This window comes from Mustela lutreola, chromosome 2 (assembly GCF_030435805.1).
Source record: "Mustela lutreola isolate mMusLut2 chromosome 2, mMusLut2.pri, whole genome shotgun sequence".
NCBI classification, from domain to species: Eukaryota; Metazoa; Chordata; class Mammalia; order Carnivora; family Mustelidae; genus Mustela; species Mustela lutreola.
The window spans coordinates 16,349,430-16,370,104 of NC_081291.1; the positions used below are offsets into that span (position 1 = coordinate 16,349,430).

Genomic DNA, 20,675 nt, shown 5'->3' on the forward strand with positions numbered 1-20,675 from the left:
TATTTTAAAATGAAATAGAGAAAATGAACTTGATTTTGAAAAATCAGGTTTATTTGTAGTAACTCTCTTTAATAACTGTTTGTATTTTTGCTCTGGGGAACGTACAAGAATAGACAACGCTGCTCTAACATTTACTGAAACGGGTGCTTTTCATACTAATGCAAACAGCTAAGACTCTTCTTCCTACCCTAACCATCTCTTCTTGACTAATAAAGAATTCTCACTGCATCGGAACGAAGACTCAGGAGCGCTCAGAGGGCTCTGGGGGGACCGGCCAGAGTCGGTCAGTAGGTTCCCGTCTTCTCAAGTAGGGAACTGGAACAGAAGTCTCGTTCTAAATATCAGAAGCCAAGTCTATATATTAGAAAAATAAAGAGAGGGAATATAACAAACTGCTTCAAAATACATGACTGAGGGGTGAACCGGCTTGTGCTTCCATGTGCTGGCGGCTTCCAGGAGAAATCTTCTTTGGGTTTTAATCTTCCGGTTCGTACCTGCAAAGAGATGAAAATTCCGTTAAGACCATAAACAATGACACGATACTCTTTGTGGCTGTCACTGCTCCCCCGTGAGTTGACCCGCCAGCTCTCCAGCGACCACCCCAGTCACAGTGCATTTTTCACTTAGAATCACTACAGGGGGAAGTCAGAGACCGCCACGGCACCGTGTGGGGCTCCCCCAGTGGGGACGAAGGACCAGAGAAGTGCAAGGCCACCTTCGGACTCCGAGTCTCTGGAGCTGGCATTTAGACCCAAGACAGCTGAGGACAGCAGAGACTTCGTAATGATCTGAGTCGTCGGACGGTCACAAAGTGCTGATGGGGCGACGCGAGGACAAGGTTAACAGACCCTCCTCCTCTACAGACGAAGTGGATCTGGGGTTTACGTCCTCGCTCTGTTCCCCCTGGAGCCCTGATGAAGGTAAGAGGGCCACAGAGTTTCCGGAGCAAACCGCGGAGGACAGACATGAGCCCGAGGAGTGGAGCACACGTGGGCCGGGAGGACTGGGCTTGAGCTGTGACTGTGTGGCAGGGGCGCGGCCGCAGGGTCCCCGCTCTGGGTGCTGAGCTCTGGTAATGGCACACGTCCCTCCCATCCCAAGACAGTGCATGGTTAGGGACCCAGTGCTCTGTGGCTCGTGGGGCTCTAAGCCAGGCTGGTAAGTGCACCCACTTGCAGGAACCACGTTCTCAAGCACCTGAACTGTTGCTGAGGGCGGGCACAGGACGACCAGGCCCTAGGCTCCTGAGGACATTCCTGAGGAGAAATGCCCAAGGATGCCCTGGAAGCTTGCTGGGTTTCCTTTCTGTTGTCCTGCTTAAAGGAATACATTGCCAAGGGTAGCCCAGTGTGGCCATGTGTGTGCATGTGCATGTGTGTCTAAAGTCCCTCAGAACCTCCACCGAAGCCCTCAAGGGCAGTGCGGACAGCCTGGCCAGACCTCCTCTGTGCTCCTCAAATGCAGGCTTCTAGACTAGGGGACACCAAGCACCCCCGGCCTGGCCTCTCTGGACACAAACTTAGTGAGACTTAGTGACAAACACACAGCGATCTGGCAGTGAGACAAAACCAAGAGCCGCACGGGATCTGCAAGGCTTACTTGGCCAGTCTTCGCCTCAGGTCTTTGATTTGGTCATTCTTCTTGGTGAGAATCTCTTTCATGTTTCGGTAAGCTGTTGTTTGTTGGAATTTCTTTTCTAATTCCTGCACAGTGAAAAACATTGGTCCATTACTACGAAATGGAGACGGAGAGAAATAACACATCTCATAAACATGTATACTTTAGCTTTACTAATACTTTTATATTATTTTCGAATTTCTTTTTAGAATATACTTAAATAAAATTAAGACTGCAAATTTTAAAAATACATTCCTCCCAAGAAAACAGCAACATTGTTAGCATGTAACTAAGGACAGTGAGAAATCTGTTTGAAACGGTAAACTAATTCTCAGGTGAAATACGCATGTTCTTTCCCGAGAATCCCAACATGGTATCAGTATTCTAGGAGGAGGATTTTTCGTGCAGTTACATTTTAGCTCCCATGTGCTTAAAGTCTCATCCCTAAACTGAAGAACACGGTTCTCTACATATTTCATAGAAATTAAAAACAAGGGGTAGAATCCTTTCAAGAGAAGTCAGCCATCCCTGTGCTGGGCTGTAGGGGGCCGGGCAACACGGAGGTGCGGCGCTGCTCACATACGCTATCCGTGGCCGAGTCTCTGACCATTCCAAAGAAGGAGTGGCAATTTTCTATTATCATAGATATCTTAGTGCCAAACACAGAAGGATCTCAATGCCCGGAAATGATAATTCTCGAACATGTATTGGCCAATACCGTAAGAAAAGGTAAGGAAAATCTATGGCTGGCCTCCAGCGTGGGTCCCTCAGTGACCCCTGTTCCTCAGCGAGGTAGACGCATGCAGACAAACCTGACCTTTTCAGCCATGCTCAGCTGCTCCTGAACCCTGAGTAGGTCGTGCTTGGCGGTCGCCAGATTCTCCTCCAGGGACTTCTGGTTTTCTGTCTTGTCGTTAAGTGTCTTCTGAAACTCACTCTTCAAAGCAGCTACTGTGTTCTCCAAGTCATTCAGATCTTGGGCTTTTATAAAATCCTATGAAAGATATATGCACTGACATAATTTCATGTTGACATCCCAGATGGTGACTGTTGTACAACAGTGATTTGGTGTTGTGATAGGAATGCTGTGTGTGTGCGTGTCGGCCCCCAGACTCCCTGGCCCCCCACCATCCTGGGTAAGCTCCTGCTCCTAGAGGGTCACCGGTGGGCCCAGCTCACCCTCAGCCCCCGTGTACCTGGCAGACACTCAGTGGTCACTCAACTCCAGACATGTAAAATATCATTTACAAATTGCTGGAATTCCAAAGAGGTACAGGAGAGAGGTGCGATCCTAAGTCTAACAAGGTTGTGTGTCCCCGGGTAGGGAAGGCAAACATGTTTCAGTTTTGAAAAGTCAGGTTAAAAAAAAAAAAATCCTGGTGAAGAATTTTGAATGATACAGATGGAAAAATAATAGACTTACAGAGTTTATATCAAAAATTTAATCTATATCTTAGTCACTATTTACATTAAAATATGAGAGCCTAATCAATGCTTACTGATTCTATGACTTGCTAAATTTATAAGATCTTAAGGGTTTTTTTTTTTTGTATTAATGTGATACGCATGTTTGTACACTCTGTCAGCTGGATCTTGTCTATGACTGGATAAATTTGTAATAGAAAAAAGTTGCATTACTAAACAGGAAAATGGTCTCTAATTGCTAAATGTGAAGGAGAAGTAGTATTACCAACAAAATTCCTCACTCATTTTTGAAATCTGGTCTTTTAAAAAGATTTTACTTCATCACAGCTAGTGAAAGCATGTACACATTTTGCTTTTGCTAAAGTCTGAAAAGTAAAATTGGAACAAAGTCCAAAATGGCTTTAAAAACAAATTCATTATCTAAAAATGTTTGTAACAGTTTTACTTTTGAGAAATTAGAAAGCCATTCTGAAGTATGTAGCTCTGTGTTCTATAAATCTATGGTCCTTTAAATAGCATTGAAAACCATATTTATTTTCCTTTTTTTTTTAGTCATCTAAGAATTATCTTCCTATTTTGTTATTATTTTTTTAATATTCCTATTTTAAAATCTCTACAGACGAAATGATGTAATGTCTGAGATCTGCTTCAAAAAAACATGGTGGGAGGGAGAAGAGGAGGTAAATGAGGAACCAGACAGGCCAAGCCCTGGTCATCAGTAAAGCCGAGTGACAGGTACAGGGCGTGTATTGTCCTGGTCCCCCTACTGTTCTGTGTGTTCGAATTTTTCCATAAAAAAGTGTAACAAGAGGGATGCCTGGCTGGTTCCATCGGTTAAGCCTCTGCCTTCGGCTCAGGTCATGATCTCAGGGTCCTGGGATCGGGCCCCACTCAGGCTCCCAGCTCAGTGAGGAGTCTGCTTCTCCCTCTCCTGCTGCTCCTCCCCCAATTTGAGCTCACTGGCTCTCTGACAAATAAAAAAAAAAGATTTTTTTAAAAGATTTTATTTATTTATTTGACAGAGAGAGAGATCACAAGTAGGCAGAGAGGCAGGCAGAGAGGAGGAAGCAGGCTCCCTGCTGAGCAGAGAGCCCGATGCGGGACTCGATCCCAGGACCCTGAGATCATGACCCGAGCCGAAGGCAGTGGCTTAACCCACTGAGCCACCCAGGCGCCCGGCTCTCTGACAAATAAATAAAATCTTAAAAAAATTAAAAAAAAAAACCTGTTAACAATAGAAGTCTAGCAAAGTCAGTCTGGGGAGTGTTTAGCAGACACAGGCAAGGATAATACAACCATGGGAAAAGCCAGAGCCACCCTGCAAAGCCACTTACATGGCCTGGGGACAGGAAGTCTGTTCCAGCATCTGGTGCCGATGGGAAGGCCACGGGAGACAGAACTCTGTCTGTGCGAACTTCCCACAGCGGGAGCGAGCCTCACTGACCCACCGAGACAGGCCTGGAGACCCAGCCCGTGTTTCAGCGCATCACACGAGCCCCGCCAGACATGGGGGATGTGAAGATGCAGACCCCGTAAATTCATTCTCTTTTGTCATACTCACCCAAGGCCGACTTCACTAATAATGAGCTCTGCATAACAAAACCAAACACACATCCAATGAACTAAAACGTCTTTCTTCTTTCACCTCCTTTCCCCCCACTGTAAGTGCAATGTCAAGGTAAAAGGGGGAGGAACTTAAAACTTCAGCATATCTGTGTGCTAGGGGGCTCTGGGGACATGGGGAACATGTGAGCTGTGTCCCTGCCCCGGCGAAACCCCTCACCCCAGCCTTTCCTGGACGGGGGTGTCCCGAGGCAGGACAACAGCGGCACCCTTCTCAGGGAGTGGAAGGGAAGGGCCATAACAAACAGTAACTAAGACTTCTTCTTTTTAAGTAGCTCCATGCCCTTGTGGAGCCCACTGTGCAGCCCAAGGCAAGGCTCGGACTCATGACCCTGAGATCAAGACCTGAGTGAGATCAAGAGTCGGACGCCCAACTTAGCCACCCAGGCGCCCCTCAACACTTCATATTAAGTTTGTAACTTTATTCTACTTGAAAAATGTGAAAAAGAAAGCTAAAAGTTGATGATACATTTTTTTAAAAAAATTAAAGTATAATTGATATGCAATGCCCTATCATTTTCAGGTGACCAACACAGGGACCCCCATGATCAGTGCAGTGATCCACTGTCACAAAGCTATTACAGTATTACTGCCTACCTTTAAAACTTCTCTCACCTTTTGATTTCCCCGGTCGAGCTGTAAATCCTGCAGTGCTCTTTCTAGCCGTGACTTCTCATCTAATGCATGCGTTGCCTATAATCAGATTTAAACAACACACATTCAATATTCAGTCCGTAGGCAATGCTTCCAATATTTTTGTCAAAGTACTTCTCAGTTACCTGCATTTCAATGGTCTTCAGCCTTGACTTCAATTTCTCGTTCTCTTCTTGAAGTCTGGAAATTTCCTTTGTGGGTAAATTCAGGTTTATTATTTTTTTTGATTTTTTAAAAAAGATTTTATTGATTTATTTGACAGACAGAGATCACAAGTAGGCAGAGAGGCAGACAGAGAGAGAGGAGGAAGCAGGCTCCCTGCTGAGCAGAGAGCCTGATGCAGGGCTTGATCCCAGTACCCTGGGATCATGACCCAAGCCGAAGGCAGAGGCTCAACCCACTGAGCCACCCAGGCGCCCCAATTCAGGTTTATTATTTTAACTGTGGTATTTTTATTATTATTATTATTATTATTATTATTATTATTTAAGATTTTATTTATTTATTTGACAGAGAGAGATCACAAGTAGACAGAGAGGCAGGCAGAGAGAGAGAGGGAAGCAGGCTCCCTGCGGAGCAGAGAGCCCGATGTGGGACTCGATCCCAGGACCCTGGATCATGACCTGAGCTGAAGGCAGCAGCTTAACCCATTGAGCCACCCAGGTGCCCCTAACTGTGGTATTTTTAATACTTGAAAGTGTTTCACCTCAAAATTGAATTGCAAAATTTAAGTTTGTTTGTTTATTTATTTGTTTGGCAGAGAGAGAGAGAGAGAACGAGAACAAGTAAGCAGAGAGAGAGGCAGAGGCAGAGGGAGAAGCAGGCTCCCCGTTGAGCAGAGAGCCCAACGTGGGGCTTGATCACAGGACACTGGGATCATGACCTGAGCCGAAGGCAGCCACTTAACCGACTGAGCCACCCAGGAGCCCCCAAAATTAAGTTGAAATTCTAGAAGAGCTCGAACACCTGCGTGTTCTGGTCACTGGTGTGATTCTTGTCCCACCCAGCCCACTGGTCTCCACACCGGTGCGTCACCTGCGGCTCTAAGCCTCTTCCCTGGTCTCTCAGGCTCCCTTCAGGCCTCTGTCCTCAGCCCTCTTGTCCCACCTCTCACCAGCTGATCCTGCCACTCATGGGTCTTTTCCCAGCTGACACAGCCTGCCACAGGTACTTATCCTAAAACACAGTCTCTATCAGTGCCACACTCTGCCCAAGACCCTAGATGCTTCTGCCTGACCTGAGGCCTCAGGCCTTTGCTCCAAGCAGCTCCATCACGAGAGTCAGCTGTGAGCCCAGTCCCCTGCCTCCCTGAGCTCCAACATACACATCGGCCCTGTCAGAGAGCATGGACTCTGTGCCAAGTCACGGCACTCTTCTTTCTGCCTCTCACAGCTGCCCACGCCACTGCCCTGTCTGCCATGCCCCCTTCTTCCCTCTGACAATTTCATCCGTCTTCAGCCTTCAGCCCAGCTCAGGGACCACCTCCCCCCAGAGTCTGTCCTCTGCTGCTCACATCCACGTGAACTGTGTCTTCTCAGCCACCCTGGGCACATGGGTAGCAATCCCGCTTCTAGAATATTAATTCTCCCTGCTCAATGAAACGATAACGTTTTTGAGGACAAAAGACTCCGTATTATACTGCTTTTCATCTAATAACATCTGGCACAATGTTGAGAATACAGGAGCCATGACAAATACTTGTATATTGGTAGTTAACTTTTATAAACCTCCTAATTCAAAACCCCATCCTTGCTATTGTAGATGATAAACTTCAAATGTCCATTAATAAAACACTGTCCAAAATGCCATGCCCTTCGTGTCACCACAAAATGATGAAATTAAGAGCTGCTTCAGACTTTCTGGAAGGTGAGTGCCCTCTTCTGGCCCATGGCACCACGAAGCAGAACGACTACAGTGGACTGAGCACCCTCAGTGGACCGCGGCCCGAATGCGCCACCTCCTCCCTCAGTTTCCCCACCCTCCAGCTGTGCAGGCCGTGAGAGGGCCGAGGGAGAGGGTCTGGCTTTCTTGCCACGAGGACATTACCTTGTTCAGGAGTTCCGTGCTTCCGCCCTCATTAAGTGGAGCGAGTTTGGGCTTCATGGTCTCTACGATGGGCTGACCCAAAATACAGAAATCAAACCAAAATCACATGTAATCACTCAACACTTGCACATTCTAAGCAAAAAACACTGTAAAAACATATCCATGGGGGTGCCAACTCCACAGGGCGGGGGGTTTTGTAGGTTTGGTTCTCTGCCACACCCCAGTGACTAGGGCAGTGCCTGCCCTGCAGTGCTCCAAACAGATTAGCGATGTGAGGGAACCTGTCCTCCCCAAATCCTTTTAAATAAATTCAGATGGAAGGGAAAGGCGGGAAGAAAGGCAGGATGGAAGGTGCTGGAAACCAGAGCAGATACAGACGCCAGCCTCTAGAGACGGGAGTTTTAACATGTGGGGGTTGGAACAGACTTCTGCCTGAACCCGCGTCGGGGAAAACGGTCACGTGTGGCTACGCCGCGGGTGAGGAGTAACTTGCCGCAAATACTGCGGCCGTTCAGCGAGATGCATTAAAAACAGGTGAATCCACACCCTCCGCCCCAGACATTTCTTAGCCAGAATTATGTTCCAAGTGAATCACTGGAAAATTGTGTTTTACGTGTCTGTTCATGGGCTCATGTCAGCACCGTTTCTCTCACTCGGACACCAGGGAGCGTTTGCGGGGCGCCTGCCCGACGCCGTGTGAGGTGGTCACTGCAAACGATGACAATGTTTGAAAAGAGAAGCAGGTCAAGAGTCACGGCAAGGACTGTGTCCACTTAACAGATGGGGAAAACAGGGCTCAGTGACGGAGGCAACCTGTTCAAGGTCACCCGGTGGGAGAGATAGGGCCAGGACCGACGCCCGTGCTGAGCGTCAACCCAGTGAAGAGTTTATAGGGCGGGGAGTAAGATGGACTGTGGCGGGGGTGGGGGTGGGGTGTGTGTGTGTGTGTGTGTGTGTGTGTGTGTCAGAGAGAGCACACACAAGTGAGCAAGAGGAGACTGAAGCAGGTTTCCAGAGTTCCTTCCAAAATGTTCCTTTTTTTTTTTGCCTGAAAATACGAGGCAATCTGTGAGGTTTGCTCTTGAACTGAAGGCTCTTCCTTGATGGTTTTCACTTTCACCCCTGACTGCTCTGCGCAACTTCAGGATTTGAAATACCGGCTGTTCAGAAATGAACTCAGAATGACCAAAAATTACCTTTTTATTGGAAGATGTAAATTCTGCTTTTTCAAATTCTGCAACTTGTTCCAATAATTCTCTTGAAGATAAAAACAAATATGAAAAAAAAGTTCATTTAGACTAGATCTGGACCACACACCCAGAAAAATAAAATCACTGGTCCCGATCTACTACCACAGGGCAGATGCAAACTGGAATATTCCAGCCTCCTGCACCTAAGAGACCACTCAGTGACCAGATGCTTCGTTGCTGCTCCTCCCACGCCAGTCTTAAGAAGCGGCAAAGGCGTTCGCTAACTTTTGAGATCCTGCCGGGGCCCCTCCTACCCTAACTGCAGGTACAGATGTGGGTACCTGTTTTCAAGTTCAGAGATATCAGTCTGTAGCTTGAGGTACCACTTCTCAGCCTGGGAGAAGAGCTGCCGCAGGAGCAGGACGTTGGTGTGGGCTGTGTTGATGAGCTCAGACTCCACCTCGCTGTAGACCACAGCCTGCAGCCCGCTCAGGACCTCGTAGACCTCGTCTACAGTGAAGGTCTCCTCCACCAGCCTGAAAAACAGCCACAGTCCCAGGCTTCAGGAGAAACAACCCAGACTGTTTATCAAATACAACAAAATTAAGAAACCCACATTCACGTCATCGGAAGGGTTCAAGGGTTATAGTGGAAATCTCTCTGGGAACGATCTTCTTTCTTAATAAGACACACTAAAAATAATTCAAGCTCAGTTAGTTTTCTTCTAAGCTCGGGTAATCTTTGAGGTCTACTTAAATGATCATGCAGTGGACGAGCACATCCTCTAATACGAGGTCCATAGTCGCAAATAGTCCCCCAAACATTCACGCTTTTCTTTAGTTTTTCAGTTTAAAATTTTTTCTACTTTGATCTCTGCTAAAATTAGTCTTAGCCCATTTAGTGGTTTCAAAAGTCATCTGGAAGGTGTTGTTTCTCTTTTCTTTCTATTATTTGTTTAGCATTTCAATAATTGTATGAACTACCCACATGAGAGTAAATGAGTGTAAGAAAATCAGCGGTCAATTACATGCTGCTTCTCTTAGCATCTAGGCCCCAATGAAAAAGAAACCGACTTCTCTTAAAGCTCCTCTGAGGGCGCCTGGGTGGCTCAGTGGGTTAAGCCACTGCCTTCGGCTCAGGTCATGATCTCAGGGTCCTGGGATCGAGTCCCACATCGGGCTCTCGGCTCAGAAGGGAGCCTGCTTCCTCCTCTCTCTCTGCCTGCCTTTCTGCCTGCTTATGATCTCTCTCTGTCAAATAAGTAAATAAATAAATAATCTTAAAAAAAAAAAAAAAAGCTCCTCTGAGAATGACAATTACCGTATGATTTCGCTCATACGGGGAATTTAAGAAACAAAACAGAGGATCGCAGTGGAAGAGAGGAAAAAATGAAACAAGATGGAATCAGAGCGGGAGACAAACCATAATGGACTCTTAACCACAGGAAACAAACTGAAGGTAGCTGGAGGGGTGAGGGGTGAGGGAGCGGGTAATTGGGTGATGGGGATTAAGGAGGGCTCATGATGTAATGACCACTGGGGGTTATGTGCAACTGATGAATCACTGACCTTGACCTCTGAAACTAATAGTATAACATGTTAATTAATTGAATTAAAAAAAAAAAAAAAGCTCCTCTGAGCACTGACCACCCATCACATCACCAGTAGCATTAAACCTACTCTTGCACAGAGCGTGTTTGGGTTTGGAGGGAAGTTCAGAGTCCAGAGTGCTAACCATTACACTATGGAACCTGGGAGGGAAGTTCAGAACCATGTTCTTCAATCCCCTCACTTTACAGATGGGAGCGCAGGCTTGGAGGTGGTAAGCCGCTGGTCCTGCGGGGAGTGGGGTGACTCAGACCCACAATCATTTCCAGCAATCTCAGTTAACATGCCTGACAGCTGAATCCCGAGAAAGCAACTGCACATGGCTCCTACTTCCAAGGGAAGTTCAGCAGTAAAAGGGCCTCTCCCCTCCCCGCCTACCCCCACCAAGTCTCACCCCACCCTGCCCTGCCCCCAGTTCTGACCCACTTCTAGCTGCTCAGGAAATAAGGAGCAAGGCCCCCAGCCCCAGTTTTTCTTCCTCATTTCCAGAAGGACATAATGAAGACAGGGGCCACAAAGTCTTACCAGAGTTATACTATACCCAAGTGAACAGTATTCGATTTACCGTTCTTCAGCGTTTCATTTAGCCTGATTTTAACCAGTCTAAAAAAACCCAAAACTTTGGGGCGTCTGGGTGGCTCAGTGGGTTAAGCCGCTGCCTTCGGCTCGGGTCATGATCTCAGGGTCCTGGGATCAAGCCCCGCATCTGGCTCTCTGCTCGGTGGGGAGCCTGCTCCTCCTCTCTCTCTGCCTGCCTTTCTGCCTACTTGTGATCTCTCTCTGTCAAATAAATAAATAAAATCTTAAAAAAAAAAAACCCCAAACTTTAACTATTTTTGATGAAAGTCTTTATTCAATATATTAACAATCTTCCTGCTTCAACTTTTTTTTTTTGCAACCCAAGTTCATGACTCTGAACAATTAAGGTACTCGATGTATAAAGTTAGTACTGAAGTACTTCTTCTGGCTCATAGTTGGGCCAGTGAACCTGCTGCTTTCATCAGCTGGGGGTTAGGAAACCAGCTGACCATATTATATTCGGTAATGGCCTAGAGCTGACACTGTCTATTACCAAGTGCGGAGCACGGCTTTATGACACTCAGCACTCACGTGGAGGCCTTGGGCATTTCCACCTCATCGGACATTTAACTGTGCCAAAGTCTGACCCCCAAGTAGTCGTATGTCTCTTTATTACTTAGTCCTTTTCTTTCACTGATTCCCCTGTTTTTCTCTAGATCAAACATGCATTTTCTACGGACTTTATTATATTGAATGACGGATTCAACACAACAAGTTATCATCTACTAATAATTTCTGTTAGTTAATGGTTTTTCAGGGTCTTCTGCTATTTTACCCCCTTCTAATTCTTCAGTATGAACTATGTAGGGGTTTTCTTGCTAACTGTCATAGCTTACGACTCTAATCCTTTCATTAATAACTCCGGTAATTAAAGTTCTGGGATCTTTAATACAACAAGGCGATCACTAACCTACATGCATTTCACTACTTCCTGAGGGCTCTTCTGAAACTTTGCAATCTCGTAATTTTAACGGGTGTATATCTAGTAATAGATTCCTCCCACCACAACCCACTTTCTTGAATTTCACATATCCACAAGGCGTGGTGTAGCTACTCTCAGTGAGTAACTGATCACAGTAATCTCAGCCACGGTCTGTGCGGTCTCTGCTACAGCATCCCCACTATGGCTCCCAGAAAGGATCCATGTTTCCCTCTGGGTTTCCTTAAAGTCCTCTGATACCTGCTCTCCTTGAGGTCCTGGAAGCAGGAATCTACAGTTTTGAGTCTCAGGCCTCTTTTTGAACGAGCAAAACGCATGTAATTGATAACTTCATTTTGATGGTGCTCGTTTAGGCCCAACTCTGCCTAAAACAGAGAGAAGTAATCGTTAGTCTTGAAGATGTGACAAAGGAGCCAACAATGAAAATATACAAGATATTCAGGTGTAGCGATTGCTAGATGTCCACCAAATTTTGTTCTTTGCTTCTTCCTGGGTAAATGGCCGCCCAACTAGGTGATGCTTCTCGGCTCTTCCCGCAGCCAGGTCTGGTCACGTGACTACTGCTCAGTAACGGATGTGAGCAGAAGAGACGTGGGCCATCTTCAAAGCCTGAGCCTTATGATGTGGGCATGTCTTTGTCATACATATTTCTCTGGAGGGGTCGGGCAAATAGCAGGATGAAAGAGACCGGCATTCCTGATTTTGTGGAGTAGCACTGACCTACAGACCTCAGATAACTAGTGAGATGGCTGTTAAGTGAGCAAAATACACTTCTGCATTCTTTAAGCCACTGTTTTTGTTTTTGGTGTTTTTTTTTTTTTTTTAATATTTACTACACCAACTTAACCTTACCCTAGCTAATAGAGCTTTAAAAAATATATCTGGTTTTGAAACAGACAGTAATTGGGTCTTTATTTTAAACCAACAGAGAGTCTGACAACTATGAGCTAGAGATCAATGAAGTTTTCATTTTATAGCTATGCTGAAAAGGACATCATGCCATTGAACATCTAATGCAGGGACTAAATGAGTCAGCAATAATCTTTATTTTAGGAATAATGATCTATCATTTATCATAGCCTTCCTACAGGAGACCAAGATCTAACTTCCAAGCCTTTTTCAGGCTTGTCACTGTGGACACACAGGGTTGGGATGCCTCCAACACCAAGGCTAGCAATCAGGCATGATCTCCTTCAACTCCCAAGTCGCTCACAGTGGCCCTTCTGCAGCCACATACCTCCTTTCTGCAGACTCGATTTCCTTAGGACGTATGTCTCTAAAGGCCAGGACCCTGCCCACCCTGTTCCCCGAGGTAACCCCGTTCCCAGTACTAAGCAAGTGCCTCCAAGCAATAGATATGTGCCAACAGATGAACTTAAAAGCGTTCTTCCTTTTGAAGGTCACTTCTTCATCAGGCCTTAACTGGTTCTCTTTCAGACTCCTGGAGAACTTGATTAACCAATTATTTTCCCCTCTCAACATTCCACAGGTTTCTTCTTCCCTCAGACTATGGGGAACGCTATATATACAAACTTTATTCATGCTTAAACCCAAAAAGCCTCAAACCTGAGAATCCCTAAAGCTACCCTTGCATTTCTCCACGCCCTTTCTAGTGTTGCTATCCCCATGCTATTCCCCTAGTCCTTAAACCCATAGCTGCTCAAATTGCTTTTGTAAAGCTCACTAGCAACTTCTTTTATGATCACCTGGGAGCTTTTACTTATTTTTTAACTTGAGTACAGCTGACCCACAATGTTAAATTCATTTCATTGCTGACGTCTTTCAGTGGCCCATTTCAATGGTGCCCCAACTCGGGTTTCAGCCCTTTTTCTGAACACTGTGCACGGCTCTAAGAAGGGCTGCTATTTAAGCTGACATCCTATATCCGCTGGAAGGATGCATGTATATATTTTAGCACACAGGACAACTAGCCTCTTCTGAACAGGTCCAAACAAAAGAAGAATCCTTCAAGTGTCCTGGGCTGTCAAGTGGACGGTGTGGACTCTTTAATGTCGCTCTCACACCGGAAAGCCAGATTCCACCACGTTCTCCCTCCTCAACTCGTTATCCTACATGACTGTTCAGGCCGCCAAATGGTGTGCCTGCGTGTGTCTTTAGGAACTTGGGGAGTTTTAGGAACAGAGAAGCCTGCCCTGCGCCTTCTGCAGGAGACCTTTCCCTCCAGCTCCCTCGAGGTGTGACCTGGGCCACTGGTCCCAGGCGGGAGCGAGGAAGGACGCGGCGCCACGCGACGGAGAGAGGCTGCTCGTCTGCAGGAGGGGCTGCGGCCGAGGTCAACTGAACTCTGGGGACCAGCCGGGAGGCCCGTGAGCGGGCTCACGCAGCCACGCCCTCCCTCGGCCCCGCTCCGCATCTCCTCCGCGCGCTGTGGCTCCCGGCCGGCTACTCACCATGGCGGCGGCGAGAGTCGCAGCCCAGAGGAGCCCGAGAGGCCAGGCGGAGCCCCGCCAAGCCCCGGGTCGCCGCGGGTGGTTGGGCCGCGGAAGATGCGGAGGGTGGGCAACTTGTTTAGAAGCCTCCGGTTGCTAATGGGAACGGAGGCACGTGACCCTCAGTGCTGCACTTTTATTGGCCCTCACGATCACGCGACAGGAAGTACAGCGTAACCGGCCCACCGCCGCATGCGCACTGGTTTCCAGAGCCGGAAGTCCCACCTATCTGCGCCACGCCGACTTTGGGAGCCGGCCTCCGTTGCCGATAGTAACCGGAGAGGAGAGGCCGCCTGGACCCTCACGTTCAGGGGCGCTCTGGAGCGTCGGAGTTTGGGTTGCCCGGAAGGGCTGTCCCTCCCTTCCCGGGCTTGGTGACGACGCCGGTTGGGGCTTGAAGGGCTGACTCCCCGGCTTTTTAGTGGTCTCAGGGGGCCTGGGCGTGGGTGGCCGGACTGGTTCCTCTCCAAGGCCGGCAGCTCCTGCTCTGCCTGGTGCCACGATATACTTTTGAATGGCTGTCTCCCCGCCCCGCTTCACCCCCCGCCCCCCTTATAGTCTTGCTTTATCCTTAAAAATTAACGCGACGGGTCCCTGGATGGCTCAGTTATTAAGCATCTGCCTTTGGCTCAGGTCATGATCCCAGGACTCCGCCCCAAATAGGACTCCCTGTTCAGCGGGAAGCCTGCTTCTCCCTCTCCCACGACCCCTGCTTGTGTTCCCTCTCTCGCTGTGTCTCTCTCTGTCGAATAAATAGGTAAATAAATCTTAAAAACAAAATTAAATGTGCATTGGTGAAAGAGCAGTGAATTTCAAATTATTAGGCCCAGAATCATCAGGGAAGCTTGTTGAACAAATGCTTCCTGGGCCTCACCCCTCCAGAAATTCTGAATCAGGAAGGCTAGCTTGGGTGTTTGGAATCTGCAGTTTTTATCACACACCAGGAGGGACAGGGAGCCCTCTTTAAGAAACACTGTCCTAAGTCATCAGGGAAATGAGATAACACACAATGAGATAACACCTTACACCTGTCAGAATGGCTAGACTCAGAAGTAAGTGTTGGGGAAGATGTGGAAAAAGAGAACCCTCGTGCACTCGGGGTGAGAACATAAATTGGTACAGCCACAGGAAGAAACAGTATGGAAGTTACTCAAAAGTTGAAAACAGAACTATATGAGCCAGTAGTTCCACTACTGGGTATTTACCCAAAGAAAACGAAAGCACTGAGAAAGACACATGCACTCCTATGTTTATTGTAGCATTGTATGACAGTCAAGATATAGAAGCAACCCAAGTGTCCACCAAAGATGAATGGATAAAGAAGATGTGTACTGGGTGCCTAGGTGGCTCAGTGGGTTAAAGCTTCTGCCTTTGGCTCAGATCATGATCCCAGGGTCCTGGGATGGAGCCCTGCATCGGGCTTTCTGCTCGGCAGGGAGCCTGATTCCTCCTCTCTCTCTCTCTCTCTGCCTGCCTCTCTGCCTACTTGTGATTTCTGTCAAATAAATAAATAAAATCTTAAAAAAAAAAAAAAGATGTGTACACACACACACAATGTGGAATATTATGCATCCATAAAAATGATAAGATTTTGCTACTTGGGACAACATGGATAGGCTTGGAGGGTATTATGTATGCTGAGTGAAATAAGCCACAAAAGAAAGACAAATATTGCATGTTATTACTCATATGTGGAATTAGAGGGAAAAAAATCGAACTCACAAACAGAATAGAAAGGCGATTGCCAGGGGCTTGCAGTGGGGGAAATAAGATACTGGCAAAAAGGTACAATCTTTCATTTATAAAATGAGTAAGTTCTGAGGATATCATGCATAATGTGATTGTTGATAACACTGTATTGGATAGTTAAAATTCATTGGGAGTAGAGTTTAAGTGTTCTCATAAATTTAAAAAAAGTAAATATGTGAGGTGACGAGGAAAGGGTTAACTCAAAGAGGGGAATCCTTTTACAATGTATTTCTTAGAATTTTCTTTGTCAATTTTATATAAAAAGAAAAGCAGGAGAGAAGGGAGGGAGGAAGGAAGGAGATTGTCCTAGAAGAGGCAAATGTGCAGGGTGAAACAGATGATTGCAAGTGCCAGGGGCTCGGGGCTGGGTGGGTGAAAGCCACTGAGTGGGCGTTTCAGCAGACTCAGAAGCATGAGCCAGACACACTGAGGAGGGAATGAATAAGCTAAAAAGTGAGCTTGGCATGAGAGGAAATAATAAAGGAAGGAGCAAATAGGAAATAAATGGGAAATAAATAGGAAGGAGCTCAGAGTGGGGAACTTCCTGAGAATCTGGGAGACTTAAAACTCAGGAGAAGCTATCTGGCATGAGTTAGTCCCGACTCAAGGATAGATAAGCCAACTTAGATCTTGCTTTTGGCTTTGTGTTGATTTTGGCCACTACACAGTGCTACTTAAAGAGGGTCACAACTGGGACCTAAAAGTCTAGAAAGGACTTCACAGTCCCCGTTCTGCCCAATTCATTAATGGATGGGGAGATTGAGAGCCACGGCCACGTGTCCAGGACCTTGGAGGCTAGGCAGAGGCATCTGAAGTCGGAGTGTGTGATGAAACCAAGTTTTCAGGAGAAAAACCAGAAAGTAGGTGTGAAGTTGTCTGGTATGGGGGACATTAAATCATATTCTGGTTTCGAGAATTTCTTTTTTTTTTTTTTGTTTCTTGCCACCTTCTTTTACGCACCAGGCTTAGGAGTTGTCCCAAGATGCAAGTTCGGTGCTTTAAAAAATAAACTTGAAACTTCCATTGCTAGAACAAAGTGGGAGCAGATATATCCTATGGAATGCATGAAGGGATGACATCTTTAGAAAAAGAGGTGCGACAATGAACACAGGTTTATTGAATTAAATGGCCAATACGGTACAATGGAAATAATCAAAATGGGTAAGTTTCAACTCAGACAAACTAAGAGCTAGGAGGAAATAGTATTTTCCGATGCAGAAAGACAGCTCAGAAAAGTAAAGGGTCTTGCCCAGTAGGAGTGAGAGTGGAGTCAGTTCTAGAATCCAAATCTCATGATCACCGGTGAGAGTTCTCAACCATTTAATCCTACCCAAATATAGGTGCCCTGGCTTTCTATTTCAGTTTTAGCTCCACTCCTGTGAACGTGGGGCACCTTAACTTCTGTTTGGAGGAACTTATGGGTGTCCCGTGGCTGTTGAAAAGCAAGGGGCAAAGGTGTAGATTTCCCGTTTGCGTGAGGCTTGGCAAAGTCTTGGGGCACAGTCAGGAGTCCTTCACTTAAATGATTAAGGGTTGCTATCCATGCAGTTACCCATGGAAGGACTTTGAGCCTGAGGGACAAGAAGAACAGAGGGCACGGCGTCCCTGCGTGTAACCTGGGGCACCCTCAGGCATGGAAGGATGTTCTGGAGGCACTGGGTTGGCCACCCCACTTCACCATTGCCTCCCAGGGGCATCCTGGCAGAGCTCTTGTCTCCCTACAAGGCCCATACATCAAGGTCTCAATACCTACCACCTGCATCATGACCCACTCCAAACTCCGTTAAATGTCTGCTTTATCACACCATCTCTCACATTTCTGTTGAGTGTTTTTTGAATTTGATAATGGTCGCCATTGCTTAGTGCCCATGATGGGCTAGCCAGACTCCAGGGCAATAGTTCAGCTTCACAATCTCTGGTTCTTTCTTACTACAGTGGACATTCATGAGTTCACAAAGAGGGAAGGTCACTTTACTGGCTACGGTGGATACAAGATAAAGAACGAGTTTCATAACCACTCTTATGACATTTAGCTGAAGTTATCAGTTTGTGTATCGCAGGAAACTTAAGTGTATTTTCCCACGGGCAAACTCCTGTCTGTGCTTACTAAGTGTTATTAATGCCGGGAGACGAAAAGAGTGGGTAGATCATGCAAATATGTCATTCATGAGTATGTTTGGGGCTTGGGGATTTTTCAAGTTGCTCTGCAAACCTGCATCGGGTAGTTGTTTTAATTTAAAATTCCTTTTTAATCTAAAGTTTTCTGAACCAAGGGGGTTATAATAATCACGATAAGCCCATCTACCCAGCTGGGTTGATTGTTGTTACATAAGCTGTCTAAATAGTGTCAGCAAATATGAACACGGATTTTTGGCCTTCAGCTGATGAATTTGGCTCATGAAGAGGCTGAACTTGTGCTCTGAGTTATTTCCTAACTTGGCTTGACTATCAAGGCAAACAGTACGAGCTGCGGGGGAGAACATCTCTGCCCTACCTTAATAGCAAGCTTCTTAGTCTCATACTTAAAAAAAAAAATTGCTGTGACCATTTAAAAATTCTGTGCGTGTGTGTGTGTGTGTGTGTGTGTGTGTGTAAATCTGGAAGGAGTAAGTGGGAGGCGTGCAAAGGAGGCCATTATATACTTTTTAGCCTAGCTGAAGATAAATAAAACAAAGACCAACTCTGTCTCTTCAGATGTTTAGGAAGGGAGACACTTGTAGGTTCATAGGTTATCAGTCCTAACATGGGCACCACCAACTCCAGGGCTTTTGCAATCCACACTGGGCAAAAGGGGAAACGGAAGGTCATTGTGCTCTTTTAGCAGTGCTGACAGATTTAGCTGGCCCGCCACTATTTACAGAGCCCACCCCTACCCCTGCCATGTGTGCTAGTTTTTGTGGCTGTGATAGAATCTCACAAGAGATACGGGGGATTCAGGAGGCCCCAACTTTCCCTACTCTACAGAGCTTTGGTTAAGGTCAGGATGGGGTGGGGGTTGTTGCCAAATAACGGAGGAAGGGATTTGGTAAAACATGGTACAGGTGGTATATAGAAAAGGCAAAAATCTTTTTTAAAAAAATATTTTATTTATTTATTGGACAGACAGAAATCACAAGGAGGCAGAGAGACAGGCAGAGAGAGAGGAGGAAGCAGGCTCCCCGCTGAGTAGAGAGCCCGATGCGGGGCTCGATCCCAGGACCCTGGGCTCATGACCTGAGCCGAAGGCAGAGGCTTTAACCCACCGAGCCACCCAGGTGCCCCAAGAAAAGGCAAAAATCTTGAAGGCATGGTGGGGAAGGGGAATGTTGGAGAAACACTGAGCCAGTGGGGGAATTGTTTGGGGAAAATCATTGTGGGGGATTCTCTTGAGTCTTTGGAGTATGGCTCTGGCATGTAACACCCCAAGAGTCCTCCGATTTCCCCAGCCCTACCCGGTTACAACTGAGAAAGTAGCCAAGACTTTAAAGAAAGGAAGAAGCCAGGATTGGAAGGGTCTTTATAGGAGCTATAAATTATGGCAGCTCAGTGGGTCTCTGGTGGGCAAGAGATTACTTCCGGTTCTTCTGTTGTTTACTGCCTCAATGGCTTGGTTGCAGAATGCTCCAGTGATCGGCGGGGTATTGGCGGGTGCTGATGAATTCGCTCAGTGAAATCACTATCATATGCATTCAAAGAGGTCAGGCAAGGAGGTGGTTCACCATAAAATACTACAACTCCCTTTAAGCTTATGTAGATGACAGCAACTTCTTAGCCCAAATGATAGATCTGTTTCAGTGATTATGTCCATGTATTCAAACACCCCAAAGGAAACAAAACGCCTGACCCATCAAAAAGGGAAGTCTAAAAACGTTAGGAACCGGTGGCGGGCAATGCCTTCTTGTGAAGTATGAGAAGTACGTAAATATGAGGATGTGGCCCAAATCCTCATTTCACACCCTTACACGAACATAGCTGTGTGTGTTAGATCTACGGGCTCAGGCCTCATCTCCGGCGATTTCCCCTGGAAACCTGGGGAACACAGTGTGGGGAAGAGAATGGTGAGCCAGATGGGATTTGTCCCTTTCAAGTACATGTGGGGAAGAAATATGGCATAGGGGCAGCTTCATAAAATCATCCACAAACCAGTCTGTGAGGGGTAACTTTGAACATCTGACACACGTAGGCTTGATACCTTTATGATTAGATTGGAGATAAAAGGTCCCCAGCTGTTCTTATCTGACAAAATCTGGTCTTGTTTTAAAAAAAAGTGAGATGTGAGCCTAAACCCAACGACGACAACAACTTCAGTATCTCCCTGTATAGGACAGAAACAAGTTTGCATTTGAAGAAATTCAAAGTATGGTTTCTGTATTTGATTCTGCGTGAGAGAAACCATGAAAATCAGGGAGGTTTTTTTTTTTTTTTTAAACTAGGATCTCTGCTTGTATCCACATAAGAAAGTTCTGTCTCTGTATTGAGAGATTGTCCAGATGCTCGATGTGCTTTGTAAAGACTTAGCATTTACAGTATTGTGATGATTTGCTTCTCTAAAATGGATCTATACATTTAAGCCGTCCACACTGTGAGTCATTTTAGCTGTCATTTGTTGCGTACTTGCTGTGGGCCAGTAACAAACGCTTCCTGTTTAAAATGCAATATTTTGGGGGCGCCTGGGTGGCTCAGTGGGTTAAGCCTCTGCCTTCGGCTCAGGTCATGATCTCAGGGTCCTGGAATCGAGCCCCGCATTGAGCCCTCTGCTCAGCAGGGAGCCTGCTTCTCCCTCCCCCCAACCCCCGCCTGCCTTTCTACCTCTCTG

At 46.5% G+C, this 20,675-nt stretch overlaps 1 protein-coding gene across 1 annotated transcript; it reads right to left on the reverse strand.

Moving 5' to 3' along the window:
* Window positions 1-29: 29 nt before the first annotated feature.
* On the reverse strand, window positions 30-14,249 carry LZTFL1 (leucine zipper transcription factor like 1). The gene is made up of 10 exons (XM_059160683.1): window positions 14,093-14,249; window positions 11,922-12,046; window positions 8,897-9,091; window positions 8,562-8,622; window positions 7,366-7,437; window positions 5,445-5,510; window positions 5,281-5,358; window positions 2,435-2,611; window positions 1,600-1,703; window positions 30-494 (listed from the first exon to the last, which is right to left on the reverse strand). The coding sequence occupies exons 1-10, from the start codon at window positions 14,093-14,095 to the stop codon at window positions 476-478; spliced, it is 900 nt and encodes a 299-aa protein (XP_059016666.1). The 5' UTR covers window positions 14,096-14,249; the 3' UTR covers window positions 30-475.
* Between the last annotated feature and the right edge of the window lie 6,426 nt (window positions 14,250-20,675).